We start from the raw sequence: 20,818 nt of genomic DNA on the forward strand, positions 1-20,818 counted from the left end.
GAAGGAGAAAGTAAGGTTAGAAAACAAGTAGGAGCTCAGCTACAACTTCATATGGTGCTTTGTGTCACACTGACAGAATTCTGCACGACCTTAAGTTTGTTACCAGGAAGTACAACTATTTTGTTTAAACACATACGTAACAGCATAAATGCCACAGAAGACCCATTAGAAATATAGAATTTATTTACTCTTTACATTAAGACAGCAAGATATTGTAACCTTGAACATGCCACTTAATGTATCATAAATGACTTACATATCCCTATGCTTACAGTTGGAGCTATTGCTAGCCCAAAACACCACAGAACTGTATTTTGGCAGGGGCTCTTTAGACTTTAAAGCCTTTAGCAGCAATTTCTGCAGAAGGGTAGTCTTAAAATACATCTTATGTCTTAATAATACATCTGTCAAATCCTGCATTATCCAGCTGCTTACTCTATCTTACCTTTCCAGTTTGTGGTCTAAAGAAAGTGACTTGATCAGTAGCAGCAGGCAGCAAGATTGAGGACTTGCCCCTTTTCTTCCCTCTGATAGCAGTTCTCAGTAAAGGCAATTCCATGTTTTAAGGCCACCAAAGTGCTCATGATCTTTGAACTGTGCTTTTGGCAGGGCAGATCTGCTCTTTTCCTATGAGTTCTGTAGTCCTTGCTTCCCCTTCCTCATCCAGGTGCAAGCTTATAGGAGCTGTCAATGATACATTTCTGACACCATCTTAAAACATTTAAGAAATCTACTAAGAAGTCTGAGCAACAGAAAATTGTTTAAAGCTTCAAAGTACCATGAACAACAAGTATTTGCATAACCAGTGTCCTGACAGCATCTGCTCAGTGTACTTCCCTTCATCATTACAAGCTCAGGACAACTTGGGTGCTTTTTTTCCTCTCTTTTGTCCCTTAACTCCTTCATGTGTTCCATTTGAGAATACTCAGAGCTGCAGCACCTCAATGCATGTAGATACAGATGAGCAGGGAAGTGACAAGTGGAGCGGGAGAGATACAGGGACACTGCTCTGGGCAGGCTCTGCACCAGCCATACAGTGAATATGCACGGAGGGATTTTATTGTTCTGGTTTCTGTGTTAAATTAGAAAAAGAAAAAATATTATTCCTGCTAAGGCTGGTTGTGCAATATTTGTTTCAAAGAGCCACCATTCAGTCTGACTCTGTTCCTGCTGGCAGACTTCCTATTGATCCATTTCTCACTAGCATCTTGCTGTAGTTTTTCTGCTGTTCTTCCTTGAAACTATCTTTGACTTTAGCTCGTTTCAGGCCTCCATCCCTACAACAAAGCAAGAGAAAAGTAAACTTTGTCAGCAGAATGGTCAAGCTATGTAACATATCAGCCATTTTAGTCAACTCTAGAGTTTTAACATACAAGATGATTTGGAGAATTTTCTTAACTTCTAAATCTTGACTTAAGCTGTTGAGGGGTTGTTTTTTTTTTTTTTTTAAGCAGCACAAACACACAGTCTTAATGTATATGCAGTCCAAATCCAATATACCTACTAAAACAGCCTGACCTGGTGTTGCCAGACTGCACCTAGAATAAAAGTCTTGGCCTTTCTGGGTCACTATTTCCCCTCAACTGCAGACGCAGTTCATATTGTGCTAAACTGTAGTTGTCTCATCTTAACAAATTCCTAGTACCAGGTGGGCCTCATAACTGAAACAATTGGCCCTTTTTCCATCCCTTCTTTTTATACGCCCTTAAATTGAAGTACTCCCTTACATTCATTCTCCCATGTAGAACAAAGTTAGTTGAATGGTATTTAACACAAACTTAAGATGCATGTCTCCGGATGTTAAAAGCCCAGAGAAGTCTGTAAGTTCAAGCAGCCCATACAGTTTAACAAGAATGGCATCACTCACCAGGGAAGTTCAGTCAGTCCTCCTTGGTGAGCAATGGCTGACCTCACTCGGTTGGCAAACTGAACAGCATCTTCTCCTTCCTTCAAGTGTTTTAAATTCAACATAATTAAAACAGAAATACAACCTTCCATCATACTTCTCATTTGCTGCTCCCAATTAATTCCATGCCAAATGATCCCTCCCCTCCTCATGCCAACATAACCTCAGGTTCCTGTGTGATAAACATTGATCTTGTTTTTCAGCAGAACATTCAAGTATGTTTTGCTCCAAAGGGATTCACTAATGGAGCACAGAACAGCTAAGTTACAGATATATCCTTAACTCCAGCTGATATTAGCAACCATGTATAGCAGCATATTTACTGTTATTCTTTGCATCCTTATTGCAATGCTGACAGTACCAGGCTTCACCCCACACCCTTTTTAGGGAAGACCCTCCCAGTACTACAATACATCAGGAAAAATTAAGTCTAATCATACATCAAAAAAGCACTCATAGAAGTCCTATATAAAAATGAATTGGAGACATGAGGGTGGCCAAGGGTTTGGAGAAGAGAGTCCAGACCCTGTGACACTTGCAGAAAGCCAGAAAATTGAACAGTCAACCAGACGCTCAATTACCTTTCTAACCATGGGTGGCATGTACCACACATTGCAAACAATGGCCCAGCTGGTCATGATCCGCAGCAGATAGCTGACAATGTTGTATTTGCTGCTGTTCCAGAACGCATCTCCAAACTGAGGATCATACTGTAAGGGATCAAAAGAAGATGAAATCCCTTCCTCCACAGACTACCACAGCCTGTCTTGAATCTCAGTGGATGTTTTCAGTCACAGGCCAGGACTCTTTCAGTGATGTACATACCAGGATTCAACCAAGGCAGGTAGCCCATCACAAGAGCTACTGTGCTTGCATTAGCAGCCCCACTGAGACAACTTCCCACCACCCTGACAAAAATCCTCAAGTCATTCTCAACTTCAGCAACCAGCTTCTTCCTCATACCTTGATTGCAACAGGGTAGATTGTCCCTCCTATTTCAAAGCTCCCTTTCTTGAACATCATCACAGATGTATTATTTATACAGGTGCCTGTCCAGAAGATAAAATCAAGGTAATATTTCACACAGCCTGCCATATTTCAGTAGTAACCCTACAGCAACATACAGGCCTTACACTGAGGAGTAAATGCAGACCCTTTATGTTAAGTTAAGCATCTCTCCCCTGCTTGCTTGGATTCTTCATCTTGTGACCAACTCCCTGAATGGAACCACAAGTATGAAAGAAAGCACAAGGCTGACGTTAGATATATCATGAATAAGTTCATCTTGCCCTGTGAATTGTGTCTATTCAATTCTCCTGGCAGAACAATCACCAGCCAGGGACACAGTGTTGTCTTAGTGTAATCTTTAATAAAAGATGAAAAATACAAAAGCTAACACAGAGTAAGGATTCATCCAGGCACCAGAAGTAACAAAAGTAAGAACAGAGACAAGTAAGCACGGAATGAGGGGAAGGAACAGGTAAGTTTCTTACCTTCTGGAAAAATTAAGATCGGAAGCTTGCTCTTATCTGCCACATGTTCCCTGAGCCTGTGGAAGCAACAACAAAGCTAAAAAAAAAAATAGCTACCTCCAATCTTCTTTCCCCCCTGCACATGCATTAGAGTTACCAAACTCTTTGGTAAGAAACCAAAACTGTTTAATGGACATTAATTTGTACCTTCCACTCTGTTTGCCACAAATCTTAAGTGTTGTGCAAGGATTCCCTTATGCCCCCTCCTACAAATTACTTCTATTAGTTTTAGACTGAAGCAAGAAACTGTCTCCTCTCCTAACTATTTTATAAATTGTTGTCTGGGAAGCCAACCTACACACACCATTAAGTCACTGACTGATCAACTCAGCTTGCAGTAAGTTGCCTGCATCAGGAAAAATCCTGTGCAGTGCTCAGTCCAGGTTCTGCTTACTTAACAGGAGACTTCCAAAAAGGAGACTTGCCAAAAGATACTTCAAAATACTACAGCTCACATTACTTGAATAACACTTTCTGAACTTAGCAAATCCGTCCTGATGTGCAGAGGGGAACAAGGTGGTAAAACAATCATCTTGTAAAAGTTAACCTAGAACTTCTTTAAAACATTCAGTGGTACCCCTCAGGATGAAATTCTATAATAAGCTGCCTCTCTTGTTACCATGTCTTTTTTGGCTAGTTAAATTCCATCCCCCTCTCACTCCAACAAGCTAAGCTCTTCATCTGTAATGGCCCCCTTCTTGAATCAAGTCCAGACAGTATCTGACACAGAAAGCCCACTTTCTAAGCAGACTTCCATTCAAATGTGAAGTCCTAAAATTTGTGATGATCTCATACACTTTCAAGCCCACACAAGCAAGCACATTTTGGTCATTCTGAATGGATGAGTTCACCATACACCACCCTTCCAACCCACTACAAGAATAGCCTGCATCATCCCAGCCTACAATAAATTAAAATTGTAGTTGACTGGTGACCCTGTGACTGGGGCTTGTAATCCACAGTCACAATTTCAAATAAGCAACTGCACACTGTCCCTGCCAAAAGGCTCTTATAAATCAGCCTTCTGTCATCCGAGGATCCTGACTTTGTGCAAGTCCCATGTTTCCTGTTAAAGCCTCACTGCACCCTTGTGCTTCTGTCTTTCCACAATCAAGACTCCTAATACAGGTCTTTCCGAAGTTTTACTTCCTAAGGCAGGGTCCTCAGCTGTTCAATGACAGTTCAGGGATTACCCCACTAGGGCCTCTTGTGCACTAGCACATATCAGAACTGCACAAGCAATTCCCCACTCCAACCCACACGTCACCTTTTTGTCACTAGATGGCGGTCTTTAATTTCTGAGCGCTCAAACCAGACATGAGGACAGGCCTTCACAGTAGCTCTCTGGATGACTCCCATTAGTCCACCGTGAACCTGGCCAACCTGTAAGCCCAGGAGACACATTAGTGTACAAGACACCCAAAACAGTTTCACAGCATCCCTGATAGAAAAAAAGTCATACTGGCAACCATAAATCAGGATTGAGCTTTGTCTACAAAAACCATTACAATGCATTTATTTGAATGAATCTAGAAGTATGCGTGAACACCTATCTCAATGATTTTCAACAGATTAAGAGCCTGACATTGATATTTTCAGGGCAACTTCACCAGCACATAATCAGTAGTCAGACTCAAACATATTTTTGTCCTTTTCCCCAGTGCTCGAGGTAACCTGTCCACTGACTGATAAAGCTAAATGTTGAACTCCACAACCAATATTCTGTAGTTTTGCCATTCTCCCTCTCCCCTCTGTCATCAATCCCCTCATACCATTGCATAGCATCCATCATTGGTCAAAATGATTGCATCTATGGGCGATGTGTGGTTGGCAACACAAATGCCTCCTTTCTGAGGTTTGTTTTCCCTGCAATTACAAAATTTGTTGTTAGACTACCAATAGTTCCATGAGCACCACATGAAGCACACAGCTCCATAAAGCTTGTCAGGTCAGTCAGCATCTATCATGACAAGGCCTGTGAGTCAGCAGTAAGCTGTCCCCTTCCTATTGGGATACTCCCACCAAGGAGCATACATGCTGTTTTGTTACCATAACATGAGCTCACACACCTGTTATGGTAATGGATAGTCCCAGACAGAGCTCTGACAAGGATCCGGGAGCACGTGAGGTGGACCACTTCGCTCAGATAGTTTTTCACACTGAAAGAGAAGACAGGCATCTGGAGAATGCTGGAAAGCAGCTAGACACATACGCAATGTTCTCCAGCCTACTCAACTCAAGGCTAGAAGACTTTCCTGGTACTCAAGCAGAGGGCTATTCCCAGGTCTACCGCTTGCTATGGCAGCTAGGCCAAGAGGCATGCCTTGTGCTTCATCTTGTTTACCTAGGCAAGGCAGTCATCTCCTCAAGAGGCTTTTTTTTTTTAAATCTCAGCACAGTATCTCATTGGTATTTTCATATTTTAATAGACCCTGTGTTTATTATGACAGCAAGAAGGGCTGATCAAAGCACCAGCCTCAGCCCCAAACTTGTCAAGAAGCCACCCCCACCAAGGTAGTGTATTTGTAGGTCAAGTGGACCTATCAGTAGGAAGTCCAGTGCACGTGAAACCATTCCTGTCTCAAACCTGAGTACTTTGCACTGACACAAGGCTACATAATCAGCCATTTGACCCTCATACATCCCAAACACAGCACTCACCTGCTGTTTGGCAGTTGTCCTACCAGTGTTGTCCCCACAATCATTGAGGTAATCCCAATAGCAGCAAGAGTAAAGCTGTAGAAAGAGACATGAAAGCAAAGTAGTTTTATTTTAACATCACCTCCCCTTCAAAATGGAAAGGGATTACCCAAGGTGAGTTACTCTGCAGATCCTTTACACAGTCAGTTCTCTAACTCACTGCTAATTCCCTGACACACTGCTCAAAATGATGGCCTAGCTAAGGCAGCAGTATCAGATGCCCTGATTGCATGTAGTGTCAGAACTCACTGAGCTTTAGAGATCACAGCACTACATTCACATTGCCAATATACTTGACTTGGGAGAAGCAGTCATAGAAGACACAATCACTAGCCATCATCTACTGTCCTGTGTCAAACAGGAGACAAATGCTCTGAATGCCTTCTTATCCACTCATATGAGAGTTTAAGCAACATGTTCTCTATCTGTAATTTTTGCCTTTGGCTAAAAAAACTGGGGAGGCACAGGTGGAGGTATTCTCGAGTAGCAGAACCCCTCAGCACCTGCGAACTTACCGTAGTGGCAGCAGGAAGCAGTACCGCACTATAACCCCAATGACCCACACAACAGTGAGCCTCAGGCTGATGTAGTGGAAGTTGACATTAGTCCTTGTGAGGAGGTTCCAGGAGACCAGCTCTTCGGAGGAAAACCGTTGGGTGACTTCATCTTCCACAATGGCCTCAAAGCCTTTTCTGCAGAAATAGAATATGTCGGAGAATTGGAACTCCATTCGATGTAGACCCGCAATTTCTTTCTCCATAGGCGTTTCATCTCTTTCTATGATACCTTGGGAAGGAAAGGGTAGGCATATGAAGAAGCAGTTCTATAAATTCATCATCCTCTAGAACAACTGCAGCTCTGCTTTGCTTCAGGATAAAAATTTACAGCCAGAAGTACTCTTATGACAGCATGATCAGATGGGTAGCTGAACACCACATACCCTTCAGTAACCCAGTTCTAGCTCCCCTTCCTATATCAACACCCCAAGCAAACAATATATACCAAGTTTTGGTGTGTAATGGAGGTGAAACAAGAAGACAAGCCATCTTCCACCACCAGACCCCTCCAGCTTGGCAATTTCATCCAAGACAATCCTACCCTTCCAGAGGTAATCAAATGCGTACTTGCTCTCTCCACTAACTGCTCCTGGTGCTCTGTGTATTTAAGGATGTTCCATCTCCTCCGTGGAGGCTTCCCCACTTCCTAGCCCTGATTCAAGGTTGGAATATCCCAGCTTCCCACAGCCATGGTCTATTAAGACCTGCTCTACTGCTACCTGTCAAAGCCTGGACCAAACAAGCAGCTTCCATAGCATCTGCACAAGGACCAGCCCTGAAGAAATGCACCCACCTTCCATCAGAGCATGAGCCTTTTTATAAGCACAGAGAACCCCACTATTTTTATTTTAGTGTAAATCAAACAATGAAAACCCTCTAGAAAACACCAAGTCTGAGAAAGTTGGAGGGTCCTTGATATAATATGGTCTGCCATTAATGGTTGCATTTCATTTCAACTCTGCCCACAGGGTGTCTGGCAATAGAAAAGTAACCTGGAGAGGTCAGAATCACAGTACAACTATCAATCACTTTTTTGTTTATCTTGTTGTCAGATAAGTACCTATTGGTCACTTCAGCTTTTGAAAGCAAGGGCAAGTCATGTAAGCTAAAAGATCAAGTGGCTGCCTTCTGGTAAGCAAGTCTGGCTCCTGAAACCAATGACTTCAGAAATCCAAAATAGCATATAACCAGAACAACCATCACCAGAGATGCTCAACTAGGATTACCAAGGTCCAAGTTCAGGGTGCCACTCTATCAAATGCTGACTGAACTGCATAATCACTGTGCCTCAATAGGTAGGGAGGAAGCACCCAGCTGTTTTGAACTGCAAGGACCTTTCCCACAAGTATATACCCTGCAGCACTGAATTCCCCACAAAATCCCAAGAAAGCCTTGCCAGCAGCAGAACTCCGTGAATATATTACATGCAACATTTAGATTACAACTGATTATGGGTAATCTTTCTGGCATGCATGTGTGAACACAAGGAGCTCCAAGATATACCCTTCAAATCACTTTAGTAAATACTAAACAACACCCAAGGAAGACACCACACTGCAAAAAGCTTTTAGTACCTGCAGCTCTAAATTCTGCAGCCCAACTTGCTATTGCACCAGACCACTGCATAGCACACATTCTTATCAGTACCCTGTATGAGTAAATAAATACAGCATACCCAAACACACACATGTACTTCAGGATCCCCATTAAACAAATACAAAGCACAAACATTCAGCAGCAGGGATTACCCTGGGTAGCATTTACAACTCAGATCAGAGCTCTACTTAGAGGCTCCTTCCTTTCCTTCTTCAGCCATTCCCTTAAATCCATGTACTGAGAGACACCCAAGTCCACAGCAGGACAGCCCAGCCTCTTTCTCCCCCCAGCTGCTAGGGTGGGAGCTGAGCCACAGCCCAGAAGCTGGCACCAGTGCCACTACCCTTCTCCAGTCCCAGCAGAGCTGGGAAAGCTTCCTCCTTACCCGCCCCCAGATTAGCAGCAGCCAAGCAGCTGTTTCCCCTGGCTCACACAGCAGCGGGCAGTGCCGCCCTGCTAGTGCTGACTGTCACCCCAGGGCACCAGCCTGTACTGCTGTCGTCACGCCACACCCCCAGGCATCCACTGCCTTGCAGACAAGGTACTCGAGCAGGGTGCCAGCAGGTATTATGACCAGAACCAAGCATAGCACATGCTGCTCAAGCGATATCATCAGCCTTCTTGTAATCACGAGTAACACTTGGTAGCCTTTAATCCCTTGGCCACAGGTAGTTGGCCAGAGATAGCTGGAAAGCAGCATTATGCCCAAGTACAGCAAGCAGCTCCCTCCACCAACAAGGAAAACAGCTACTGCTCAACTCAGTATTACAGCACAAGCCCCAAGCCTTCCAGCTCTCAGACACCACTTAACTCACTATGCAAGCCTCAAACTTGACACTACATACAATCACGTAATTTGCATGTCTTAGTCAATGTCACTTGTAGAAGTGATCTGAACAGCAGTTTAGCATTTCTAAACTCACCAGCTTCAAAAGGACTGCCTAATGCCCAGGCAGCACCTACAGGGACAGCTAAGGAATCATTCCTCAGCTGCTGAGATAAAGAACCAGCTTCCAAACACCTGCTGCCCACAGCTACACCTGGGACCACCACTTCAGCCCACTACCCTCTGAACGGAGTGCACACAAGGTAACAGCACCAGCCAGATCCTCACACAGTACAAGGGCCAGCCAACATCTTGCCTGGGGCTACTCCTCACACCACCAACACAGGCCTGCCCCTTTCAACAACACGTCAAATACACCAGGTTTTAGTACTGGAGGCAAAGGTGGTGTCTGCTCAGCCACCTTCTTCTCCCTTGGCTTTCCTGTCAAGGGTCCAGGTAAGATTGAATTTGAGCCTTTTGAGGAAGAACATGGTTCTTCTGCCAGGCAAACTGGACCTTCCACACGCAATGCTCCCTTCTTTCCTGACCCACCTCCTGGAGAGGATGGGATGGTCAGGACAAATTCAACAGGTCAGGACAAATTCATTCACATGCCCCTTGTGCCAGCCAGCACTCAATGCACACGTGGGTATGCACACACACCCCCCTGCCTTGACCCTGCTTTAATCAGCTGCTCGACAACCCCTTATCACCAGAAGCTTCTCCTCCTTTGGTAAACATTGCGTAACACCATCAGGCCTCTGCCTGCCTGTGCCCTGACACCTCAGCAGATACCATGTCAGCCATGACAGACCTTTGCCTGTCCTGGTCCCATGGCAGCTTCACACACATACAGGAACCTGGCATCCTGATCAGAAGCTTCAAGAGCTCCCGAAAGCACAGCCTGGCACAGGACACTACACATCTCCCTGCCTACCCACACCTCAAGTCAGGAAGAGTCCAACTATCTTACCGTTTTAAGAGCCACGTACAGTGGGAAAAGTTCTCATTTGTTCTTCCAACAAAAGGACTTTATGAACTGTGCTTCAGGCCACGGCTGTGTTTATGTATCCTCATACAACAGAACCTGAGCACCAAGTCAGCCTGCTGTCATCTCTGTGCATTACCCCAGAGCATTTCTGCCATCACTAGAGCTCCAGCCAAACACGTGCACCCAGGTTAATCCATGTTCTCAACCACCACATACATAGCACACCCCTCAGCCAAACATGCAGTGGGAACAGGTACTCAGCACAGCTACTTCATGGTTTCAGAGGAGGGCAGCTCACAGAAATGTGCACTTTCCAGGTCTTCTACCCCTAGAGTTGTACTTTCTCTGGAGAAAAAGCAACCCATGTGCCTCAATGACCAAAGGTACAGGAAGGACCAAGCTCTGACTGTGCAGTTAGAGCAGCACAGTCACATTCCCTGCCCTCTCAGTGACCCACAATGTGATGGACACCATCACCCTTACATGAAGGTTCGCCCACTGCTTCACTCAACCTGTAAAGCACAGTAATGGGGCACCTGACAGAGTAAGGAGGAACACTACACCCCTGTCACACCACAGAGAACTTTTCAAGACACTTGTGACTGATACAGACAACTCTTCACCAACCCCCAAAAAGCACAAAATAGGTTACAAGTCCCATTTTGACCTGTGTTCAGAACTGCTGTGCAGTAAGCTCCAGCTCATGATTACAGCTAGGTCTGCTACCTACCCTGCATGCAGACAGCACAATACCCATGCGTTCCAGCATTGGTAAGGCTGCTCCTTTGGAGATGAACCACACACAACCACTTCAATCCCCATTACTGTACCACATTCACATCAGCTAATTGGTAGAATCAGAAGACAATTCACTTGTCTGCTAATGGGCTCCTGATCACAGCTTTGCTGCCAATGAAGTGAGACAGAAAGCGCTGACACTGAAGTGATCAAAAAACAGCAAATCAGCAACAGTACAGAGGCAATCAGGTACCAGGATGAAACCAACTGCTGGCCCAGAGCAGTCTGGGCAAACACCAGCTGCTCTCACCACACATGCAGCCCCCACGTCCTCTCGCAGCCAACTCTGACCTAGTACAACCCCCCGACACATGCACTGTGCAGGGTATCACATAGTAAGAAAAGCTATTGCTTCATATTTCTTCCTTTAACCTGATTTTGCAACTCTTCAGCTGTCTTTCTACAAACAAGGATACCAAGAAGTTAATACGGCAAGCAGTGAATTAACTTGAGGAGGCAGCATGTAAGTAGGAACAGACTAATTAGGGAAAAAAGTGTAACATCCAGTAGTCCTAAAACAGAGAAGGCACTGAGCTTGTCAAACACTGTCCACTAAAAGGCAGATCTCCTCAGAGACTATTGAATGTATTCTGATGCTCTTAAGATGAAGAGTTAGCCAGCAGCCTTGCAAGTAGTGTACTAAACACAGGTTTAAAGACAAAAACAAACTCATATTGCAACTATTGTTTCCCTCAATTGAGAACAGTCTCCACCTGAAACTCAGCTTTAGTCAACTTTTATTTTTTACCCCTCATTTCCTCATCCCGTTTTTCAACCATCCACCAAAAGCCAGTAGGAGAAGCATTTCACTCTGCAGTACAGCTGTGGTGCCAGTAACGTGACAGAAGTATTGCCAAATAATTAAGTATCAAAGTTCATAAACATCCTACCACCCTTCTCCATGTTTCTCATGCACATCCACCTTTCCATTCGAAAGGGCTCATCCTGCCTACTTTGGCAGGTTAGTCTGAACAGTATGACCAGATGCTGAGCTCTTACCATTAGCAGCAGGAGTCTTCAGCACCTCTGGCTGGGGCTTCTTGACACCTTTTTCTATCCGTATAGTGGCCCACTGTTGAAGAGAAAGAACGCATTAGTACCCCAGATATAGTATTCACTTAAGAAACACTTCTACTATAGCAACACTTCAAGATCAGTTGTTATTTTCTTTCTGTCTCTTCACCAGGTAGTAAGGCACCTCTCTTCCCCAGATGCACAAACAGAAACATGTACCTCTCCTCTGAAGAAACAGTGCTGAACATATTTAATTACCAATGCGCATGCAGGTCAAGCCAGTGCTTCCTGACTCTGCTTGCCAGTCTTCAGAAGGCCAATGAGGAGATCAACATACTTTGCAGTGTCTTGAGGCACCACATGCCCCACAGCCACTACCTGCCTCACTACTTTACTTGCCCACCAGCCTGAGAGCACAGCATGAGTTCAAAGCCCACAGACATGCTGCAATCGATCTTGTACCATCACTATTTTACCATACTCACGTAAAAAAAAAAGTCCAAGTGGGCCACATCCAGTGAGGCCTAAACACAGCTAACCCAGCTATTGGGGGTCACAGCAAGCCTAGTTCACTTAGGTTTCATCCATGACTCTTCACCTGCTCATTTCCTGGCATTTCAGGGCTCCAAGCAGCACAGATTCAGGCCCAACCACACTCACACAGAGTCACTGCCCTGCCCTTAGACAGGGCTGCCAGCTCACCAGGGTTAACCTGCTGTTCTGTAGCATGCAGACTGTCAGAAGCAGACAAAGAGGGAAATGAAGCCATTCTGCACAGCTTGCAAAGCTCCCCACCATTTGTGCTTGCCCACAAACCTGTGTGGTGGAGGCATCCAGCACCACAGAACACTCTCTGTTTTCCAGCCCTGGCAGGACTGTAACCAGCCCAACCTGTTCTCAAGCAACAAGGCTTCCTCTACCTTCAGCTGAGCCAGCTCCACGCAGCGCTGTGCAGCAGCCCCCTGCCTCCTTTATCAGGCAGGATTTTTATGGGGCTGATGGTGGCAAGCCCTTTGCTGCCCTGAAGCCTTGCCCCTCACTCTGGGGCAGCCCTTCTGCCCTGGATCCACTCCCCACATGGCTGCACTGCCAAGGGATGCAAAGCCCACAAACAGCTTAAACAGTTGGCAGTGAAGACAATGCATTTTAATTCCTCCCCCATTTAAATTTTATACGATTTCTAGAAAAGCTGTGACAGCAGCTGTTCTAAGGACACTGACCCAGCAGAAGCAGCTTACATGAATCCATTCTGTCCAGACCTCAATGGCTCACTATCCACTCCCCCAGCAGTGAAACCTTGCTTTTTAGCAGCACCAACAGGCCTCGCTGACCTGCACACAAAGGACTTAACAATGTGGGACACACTGAAGTGACTCTCAGGACACACAGCCCCCAAAATTTAGAGTTTCTGTCCATCAGCCCTATGCTGGACCATGCAGTTTGCTCCTCTTCCCTCCAACAGAGCTGCGGGGCATTTGGGGATCCATGTGCATCCTGAAGGACCAGCACCCTGACTGAAGGCATGGCCCCCAGTACGTAACCTTAGAGCAGCAGACTGCCAGTCCTGCTTCCCATATCCAGCCTTGCTGAATCACCACCTGCCCTGCCAACACCATCTCTTCTTTCCACAGCTCTTCTGTGGCTGAAGCAGCAGCTGTTCCAGGAACTACAATTTCTAGGAGCAGCTCTGCACCTTCCTGTTACACATCACCCTTGGCAGTGCTGCGTCATTAACTCTTGGCAAACACCAAAAGGAAACACTGCTAAAGCAATGAGCTATGCGCAACACCTCTATTTCTACATTTCTTCCACTACATGGAAGTAGGGGCACAGGCTGAACTGCAAGTACAGTGATCTAATCATCCTCTGACCTGGCTTGAACCACTGAGTTAAGCTATAATTAAACTCTGTAAACAGGCAAGTCACTTATTACATACAACAGCAAAAACATACTGGGCTACTGCCAGAGCCACAAACACTACCAGAAAACTACTCTTCTCACAGGTCCTCTCAAAGCAGGCATTAAAGCCTACTGCTGCCACCTTTTGCTTTGCCCAGCCTGGGACAGGAGCATCTCTGGAGCTCAGAAACAACACTCAACTCTCCCTCAGGATTATTCTCCCTACAGAAATCCTGCTGTGACAAACTCAGTTCAGGATACAGCATCCAAAAGCCTGAGCCCAAGCAGAAGGCAGTAACAGAAGGCTGTGAGGACACAAGCTATTGAGACATATCAATGTAATGCTTGGAAGTTTGGAATATCCTCACACACAGCCATATCCTTTGGCACTTTGCTTAGCAAAGCAGGCAGTAGACTTTTCCCAAGCTCGTGGAAATTGCAGGACCACATAACCAGCCAGATTCCTGCTGCTCAAATACTTTCACCCACCTCCTCAGAAGAGGAGTGCTGCCCAGGCCTCATGCCTTGCCATCCACAGGTTGTCGAAGCCCTGGCACACTGCAGAACCCTGGGACACCACACTTGGTGGAGTGCAGGCAAGGCCACAGAGGGCAGCTCTCTCTGCCCTCCAGCCAAGCCTCGCCAGCAGCTGGGAGGATGGCTGCAGCATGGCTCCAGTCTGACGCCTTGCACAAAGGTCACATACAGCACTCCCAGACAGCTGGCTCGTGCTCTGCTCCAGGTGAGGACACTTGACTTGTGCAGCCATGCCTCCCGGCACACCCAGACAGACTCCATCAAGCCAGCAAGTGACAGAAGATCATCACCTCCCTCTCCTGCTCCCTTCTCACCCAGCAGACCTGGGGCATTTGTCAGGGCACAGGTCCACCAGCTGCTACTGCATACCACTGTCAAATCTCCTCCCAGCTTGCTCCCTCCATCTGTCAGGCTTTCATAAGACCACATATATTCAAGCAACAAGATGTATTTTTTTAATCTCAAGTTTATTTAATCTAATCATTCCACTTACTCACAGGCACTTGAAACAAAAGTACTGTCCATCAAAGCCAAATTTTAACTCTGATCAAGTGAAAAGCTTGTTTACATCTAACTTGGAAAACACAAGACACCGCATACAGCAATGCAAGTAATTTCTCTTCCTTCCTGGTAGCTGGCAATTTGCACTACCACTGCCTTTTCAGACGGTTCCTGTCCCAGAGCAGCTTCCCACCACAAAGAGCTACCACCATGTAGACTGATTGATGTCTCAGAGGGGAGGATATTGCCTTGGAGTACTGGAGATCAAAAAGCACCCTGCAACTAGGTGATGCAGTACTCGAGAATGGTCCTGAAAGAGGCTTCAGAGGCAAAAACCACATTTGCAAAAGACGTCAGAAAACATCTGCAAGCAGTAGCTGTGTACTAAGTTAAACTTGCTGTGACTTCAAAAAAGCAAAGGTGCAGGACGATTTGTTGCAGTCAGCCACACCTCAGCTAGGAATGCAGCATGGACTTCCCCTGTTCCCCTTACAGATAGGAGCTTGTCTTCACCCTGTTTATCAGCTTTAAATATCATCTCCAGTTAAGAGCCATGTTTGATGACTAGTAAAAAGAGGAGAGCTTACTGAATTACTGAAGCTGACTGAAATCTGAAGTTACACAGCACTGAATCACTAGTGTTCCCTTGTTAAGGACGCTGGCAGGTCATGCTAAGAGCAGATGTGGATATGCTAGTTTAGGTCAGCATCCTCCTTGGAGGCTCTCCACATCTCAACAGAAACACAGACTTCAGAGCACCTCCCAAACAAGGGGAGGCAGCAAAGCCTGGATGCCACTTAGCATGTTTTGTGTGAGAACAACAATGCCAAAAGGAGCAATGACTTCAGAGTGAGGGTAGAGGGCCCTCTGGGGGTACCCATGCCATTCTTTCCTCATCCTGTGGGACATCTTAGTCACAGGCTCCAAACAGGACAGAAAGCCCAGCATGACAGGACAACATCAAGGACATTTGCAACAAAAATGCCAAGTAGCTTCTTTTACAACTCCATGCACTAATACATCTTTAGGACAAGATACAAGTAGAGCTGCTGCTGTTCACGAACAGCATTTGCTTATCAACAGTATCAGAACTGCCGGTGCTCACACACTGGGAAATCAGGAGTGGCATCAGGTCAGGGTTGTTGACCAGAAAGATGCTGCAGTAATTAGTGACATAAATCCAGTGGAGGGTAACCCCAGCTCCACTGACCCCACCTGTGTGCCAGCAGCCTTCAGTCTGCTGTGCACACTGATAGGGAGTGGCCTGCACAGGACTGGGGCCTAGGTTAACACTGTTGAGGAACTAAGATTATGCAGCAGGTGTGCTGAAGTGGTGTCCCAAAAACCAATGCTGACCCTGCCAACAAGGGTCATAGTCCCCATCAGACTGCTCTTCAAGAGCTTTTATTAACCTCTGACCCAGTAGCCTTCAGCCTTGTTCTTGCAGCTCTGAGCTCTCCTCTGCCCCACAGTCCATGAAGGATGCCAGCTACACAGATATAAAGACCTGTAATGACACTGTCCAACGACATTAGTCAAAGCTTGCTTAAGCCAATGAGGTCAACAGGAAACAGCAGGAAAGCCACAGTGATTCATGTTTACAGGCTGCAAATTCTCCCTTTTCCTTCCCCACCCTTATACCACATGCCATAGCTCCCAACCCTGATGGTTCAAGGGAAAGCTGCTGCTGCCTTGAGTCCTGGGGAAAGAGCACAGCACAGCCCACAGAGCCAGAGCCTACTGTTTCACCAATGGCACCCAAAGATCCTTTTTGTCCCCAGGTTTATTCTATCCAAGTTTAGCTCCTTTCAGGTTGCCAAGGTCATCTGTAACACCAGCACTCGGGCTTCCACATCACAGCTACCAAATTTTTGTTACACCCTTGCCTATTCTAAGTGCTGCAGGGCAGCATAAAAAAAATTATTAGAAACTTCTTCTGTTACAAGGGGTCGCTATTAATCCCAGACAGATCAGTTACATGATGCTAACACACCTATGACTCCAAGCATCTGCTGTGCATTACCACACACCAAGTAAAAAAAATGTTTTTTTTCTGCTAACAAAAAGGCCTGGAATTGGAAAGCCTTGATGGAAGGGAGTGTATGATTAACACCAAGAAGGAACAATTAAAAAAATTAACTGGCAGCTACCTGAGGGTGTTCAAAAACTAACAGGTTTAGTCATCACACACTGTGATGATCACAGGAGGCAGTCTCCATTGGTTCAAGAGTAAGAAATACATCTGTTTCAAGTGATCCTGTAAGCATCAACCCAGCAGGGCACCCATAGTCTGAAGAACTCCTCACAGGAGCCAACAGCTGCTGGAGAAGCTTCTGTAGCACTAATCCAACATTTAAAAAACAAACATGCTAACATTGCACCAGATATTATTTCCATACTGAAAGGGAAGCCATAGGCAGAATAAAGCAAGCCATTTTCTCTCAGTGTGGCAAAGCAATTCAGAAGCCATATACATATGTGATGGGGGAACCAGGTTTTCTAATAGCAAGTGGGCTAACAGCAGTCCTCTGCCATTAGTATAGTCAAGTCCTGCTCTTCCACTTTTTTTGCCTTCTCATATAGTAAAGCAAGTACATGTATTTACCCACTCCATATAAAGCTAGTCATCCCCAGTACAATACTGCGTGTTTAACACAACTAAACAATGCAGTCAGACATAACCTCTTCCTCAATGCTGCTGTTTGTACATGCTGCATTTTGCTTAGAAAAACATTCCTTGCCAAGGCAGCTCAGCACAGAGCTGTGCACCAACTGATCTCCCTTGTCAGTAATTTCAGATGACCAGAATACAGGAACATATTGCTCTTTAAAGGAGCTCTTCCCCTCCCTTTTCTGGGACCACACTAGCAGCACTGGAAGTGAGCATCACACCTCCTCAAAGAAGCATAAGCAGATTTATTTGTATTGGCAGGCAAAAACTCCAGTGAGAGTCCAGTATCATCCTCATCTGACTCCATACCACAGTCTCAAAGACAACTGCACACCACAGGCACATGTTTGTCTGCCTTGGCAGTGGGCCAGCAGTCACCACACACTTCAGAGCAAACCCAGTTACCTCGCCCCTGGACTATCCTGCCCAAGATTGAGAAGCTGGACCCTCATAGCAGATAACCTCTACAGAAAGCACACAATGTTACCTGACAACATAAAACTGCATAGAAATTCATATTCAGGCAAAAACAGATTAAATCCATATTCAGTTACAGTCCGCAAACTGCCACCACTTGGCCAACAGTTCATACACTCAGCATCAAAGAAGCAACGAAGGCTGCAGCAGTACAATACTAAGTGCTCTGCAGGCCCAAGAACACACCACTCTGCAAAGATAGGAGCCTGCAGATTCAACCTGCAGATTCAACTCAAGCCTGCAGATTCAACTCAACAGCCGAGGAAGCTCAGACAGTACAGTTGCACAAGGCTAGCAACTATGTATTTACCACTTTCCATTGTTAATATTGTTTTTGGCAGGAAAAAGTCAGTTACAACAATATCTATCTTCAGGGCCTCTTGCAGGCGCTGCTTCAAACCAATTCTACACCAAGCTGCTGAGGCAAGCATATTCGTGAGCCAAAGAGAAGGGGACACCTCCTCAACAACATGTTCTGTGCAGTCTTCTCCCTAAGCAGTTGTCCTGAAGGAATTAATAATCCACTCCTCGAGTCCACTTTATTTTGTCTATATGGCACTGATCTTATCTACTCAAGTAGTGAAGTAGGCACATCTTTGCAGACTCTTCACCTCAGAACCCTTCTCAAATTGTCATTTTATTTAAATATATAACTCATATTGACATACATACAAATAAAAGAGAAACCTGTTATATGTAATATATGTTATACATTAATACAGCAATGTAACACATTTTAAAAGTATTAAACATTAAAAAAATAAACTATTTGTAATACATGTATTTATTATAAATTGCACCTATTTATGAAGAAACAGATTACAGAACTGCACCTGCACCTCCAGAAGGCAGATCTAACCACATCTCCCAAAATATATGATTATTTCCTCCCTTATGCATCCCAACAGCTCATACTCTCAGACCAGCAGGCCACCATCATCAGCATGCTGTCAGCTGCTTCTCTATACTTCTGCCCAGGACATTTCAAGTCCCTTTTTGCTGTTGCATTTGTCAACACTATAAATAGTGATAATGAGATAAGAATTAAGCACATAAACGGGCAGTTTGTCACAGGTAAAAGCAAGTTGCTCAAACAAGGCTATCTCACTAGGCCATCTGCACACTCCTTTAGGCGGACCAACCTTCACCTCATCAGCTTCTGCTATCCATTCTTAATCCTAGCAGGAACTGTTTTTTGTAGCCTCAAGTTATTCTCACACCATTCACACTATGTAAGAAAAGATCTGCCCCACACCCTCAGAAAACACCGCAAATATATGTCCATTCTCACCAGAAGCCTTAAAACGTATCTACTTGAGATGCACTGAAGAGATGCCATTTCGATTAGGCCGTTGGCACTTTTTTTTGTATAATTTTAAAGAGAAGTACTCGTTAACTTTAAAGAAAAGTACCAAGGATCTTTAAGGCATCTTTTTAAGCAAAGACCTCGGAGAACAAGACCAAATGTGACAAAGCCTACTTACCATGACAACGTACTGATGTACACCGCACCACCACAGACCCAACAGGAGATGATTTTACCTTCCCTCCTCACCAGGGAGGTGCAGCCGTCCTCCTGGCCATGAGGACGAGGCCCCGCCAGCCGACATTTCCTCACGCACACCCCACCAGCCCCGCTTCCACGCGGCGAGGTGCCACCACCACGCGACAAAACGGCGCCGGGCGCTCTTTGCACCCCGGCGGGCCGCGTGGCCGGCCCGGGCTCCACTCGGTGGGCAACCCTGCCTCCGAGGATGTCACAGGTGCCAGCATGTTGTTCGGCTGTCTCCAGCGAGAGCACGGAGCTCCGGAACGGAACTATGGGCACCTTCACTCCTTACAGAGGGCAAGAAGGGGCAACCAGAGCACAGCTCGGCGGCCACCACAGCCTGCGCCACCGCCGAGGAAGCCCTTCCCGCTTGGCCGCACCACAGCTGTGGAGGGAAGAGGACCAGGACAAAGGAGGAGGAGAAAGGGTGACAGCTCAGCCCTCCCTCCACTGGGCGGCACATGGGGGTCTATCCGCCCTGGGAGAAGGCGACGCCCGCCCAGCAGCCCCCAGCACCCCCCTCGCGTCCATGAAGGGACGAGGGCGCCCGACCGGCAGGGAGAAATGGAAGCACGGAAGCAGGGATGAAGGGCGAGTGGGCAGCCTGCCCCCCGCCCCCGCCTACCTCCAGCGTCTTCACCAGCACCCACATGTAGGCCTCAGAGATGCCCAGCGAGACGCCCAGCGCCGAGGGCACCACGATGAGGGCAAGCACCACTGCGAGCCACGCCGCGCTCAGCCGCGCCGCCAGCCAGCCCAGCTCCTCCATGGCGGGCAGCGCCGCCTCCCGCACTGCCTCTGCTCCGAGGGCGGCCGCTGCCCTCCGCCGCCCTAAAGCCTCACGGCCGCCCCCGGACCGCCTCTGGGACCGCCCAGCTCCGCCCGGCCCGACCCCTGCGCCCCGCCGGCGGGATGTTGCTCGGCGCCGCTGGAGATGGAGCTAGCGGTGCCCGGCGGGCTGCGAGGGCCTGGGGCGGGCAGCGCTGTGAGGGACTGCGGAAGACGGCGCCCACAGGCTGTTCTGGTAGGCGTTAGGTAGAAAAAGAGCGCCTCGGTTTCTTATTCCAGAGGTCAGAATGGTATCTTGGAGCCAAGCAGCCCAGGAAAAAACGGAGCTAGAGCCTGAGGCCTAGCCCTGGCCCACAGAACTGTCTTCAGGAGGGACACACAGACTATGAGGTGATCCAGACTCCAATTTTTGGCTAAGGCATGGTGTATCCTGGATAAGGCACCTCAGCTCTGCATATGACCCTCTTCTCCCAC

General features: G+C 46.6%; 1 protein-coding gene across 2 annotated transcripts; it reads right to left on the reverse strand.

Annotated features, from left to right (window-relative positions):
• Positions 1–161: 161 nt before the first annotated feature.
• On the reverse strand, positions 162–20,410 carry LOC118166518 (glycerol-3-phosphate acyltransferase 3). 2 transcript variants are annotated; one of them, XM_035325479.1, is made up of 12 exons: positions 20,181–20,410; positions 11,906–11,978; positions 6,654–6,924; positions 6,100–6,174; positions 5,508–5,597; positions 5,211–5,304; positions 4,706–4,821; positions 3,400–3,455; positions 2,870–2,955; positions 2,488–2,616; positions 1,868–1,947; positions 162–1,277 (listed from the first exon to the last, which is right to left on the reverse strand). In XM_035325479.1, the coding sequence occupies exons 1-12, from the start codon at positions 20,322–20,324 to the stop codon at positions 1,151–1,153; spliced, it is 1,341 nt and encodes a 446-aa protein (XP_035181370.1). In that variant the 5' UTR covers positions 20,325–20,410; the 3' UTR covers positions 162–1,150. The 2 variants fall into 2 exon arrangements, with proteins under 2 accessions (XP_035181370.1, XP_035181371.1); XM_035325480.1 differs by having other exon boundaries at positions 6,654–6,830; positions 20,181–20,249.
• Between the last annotated feature and the right edge of the window lie 408 nt (positions 20,411–20,818).

Source organism: Oxyura jamaicensis, chromosome 4, assembly GCF_011077185.1.
Source record: "Oxyura jamaicensis isolate SHBP4307 breed ruddy duck chromosome 4, BPBGC_Ojam_1.0, whole genome shotgun sequence".
NCBI classification, from domain to species: Eukaryota; Metazoa; Chordata; class Aves; order Anseriformes; family Anatidae; genus Oxyura; species Oxyura jamaicensis.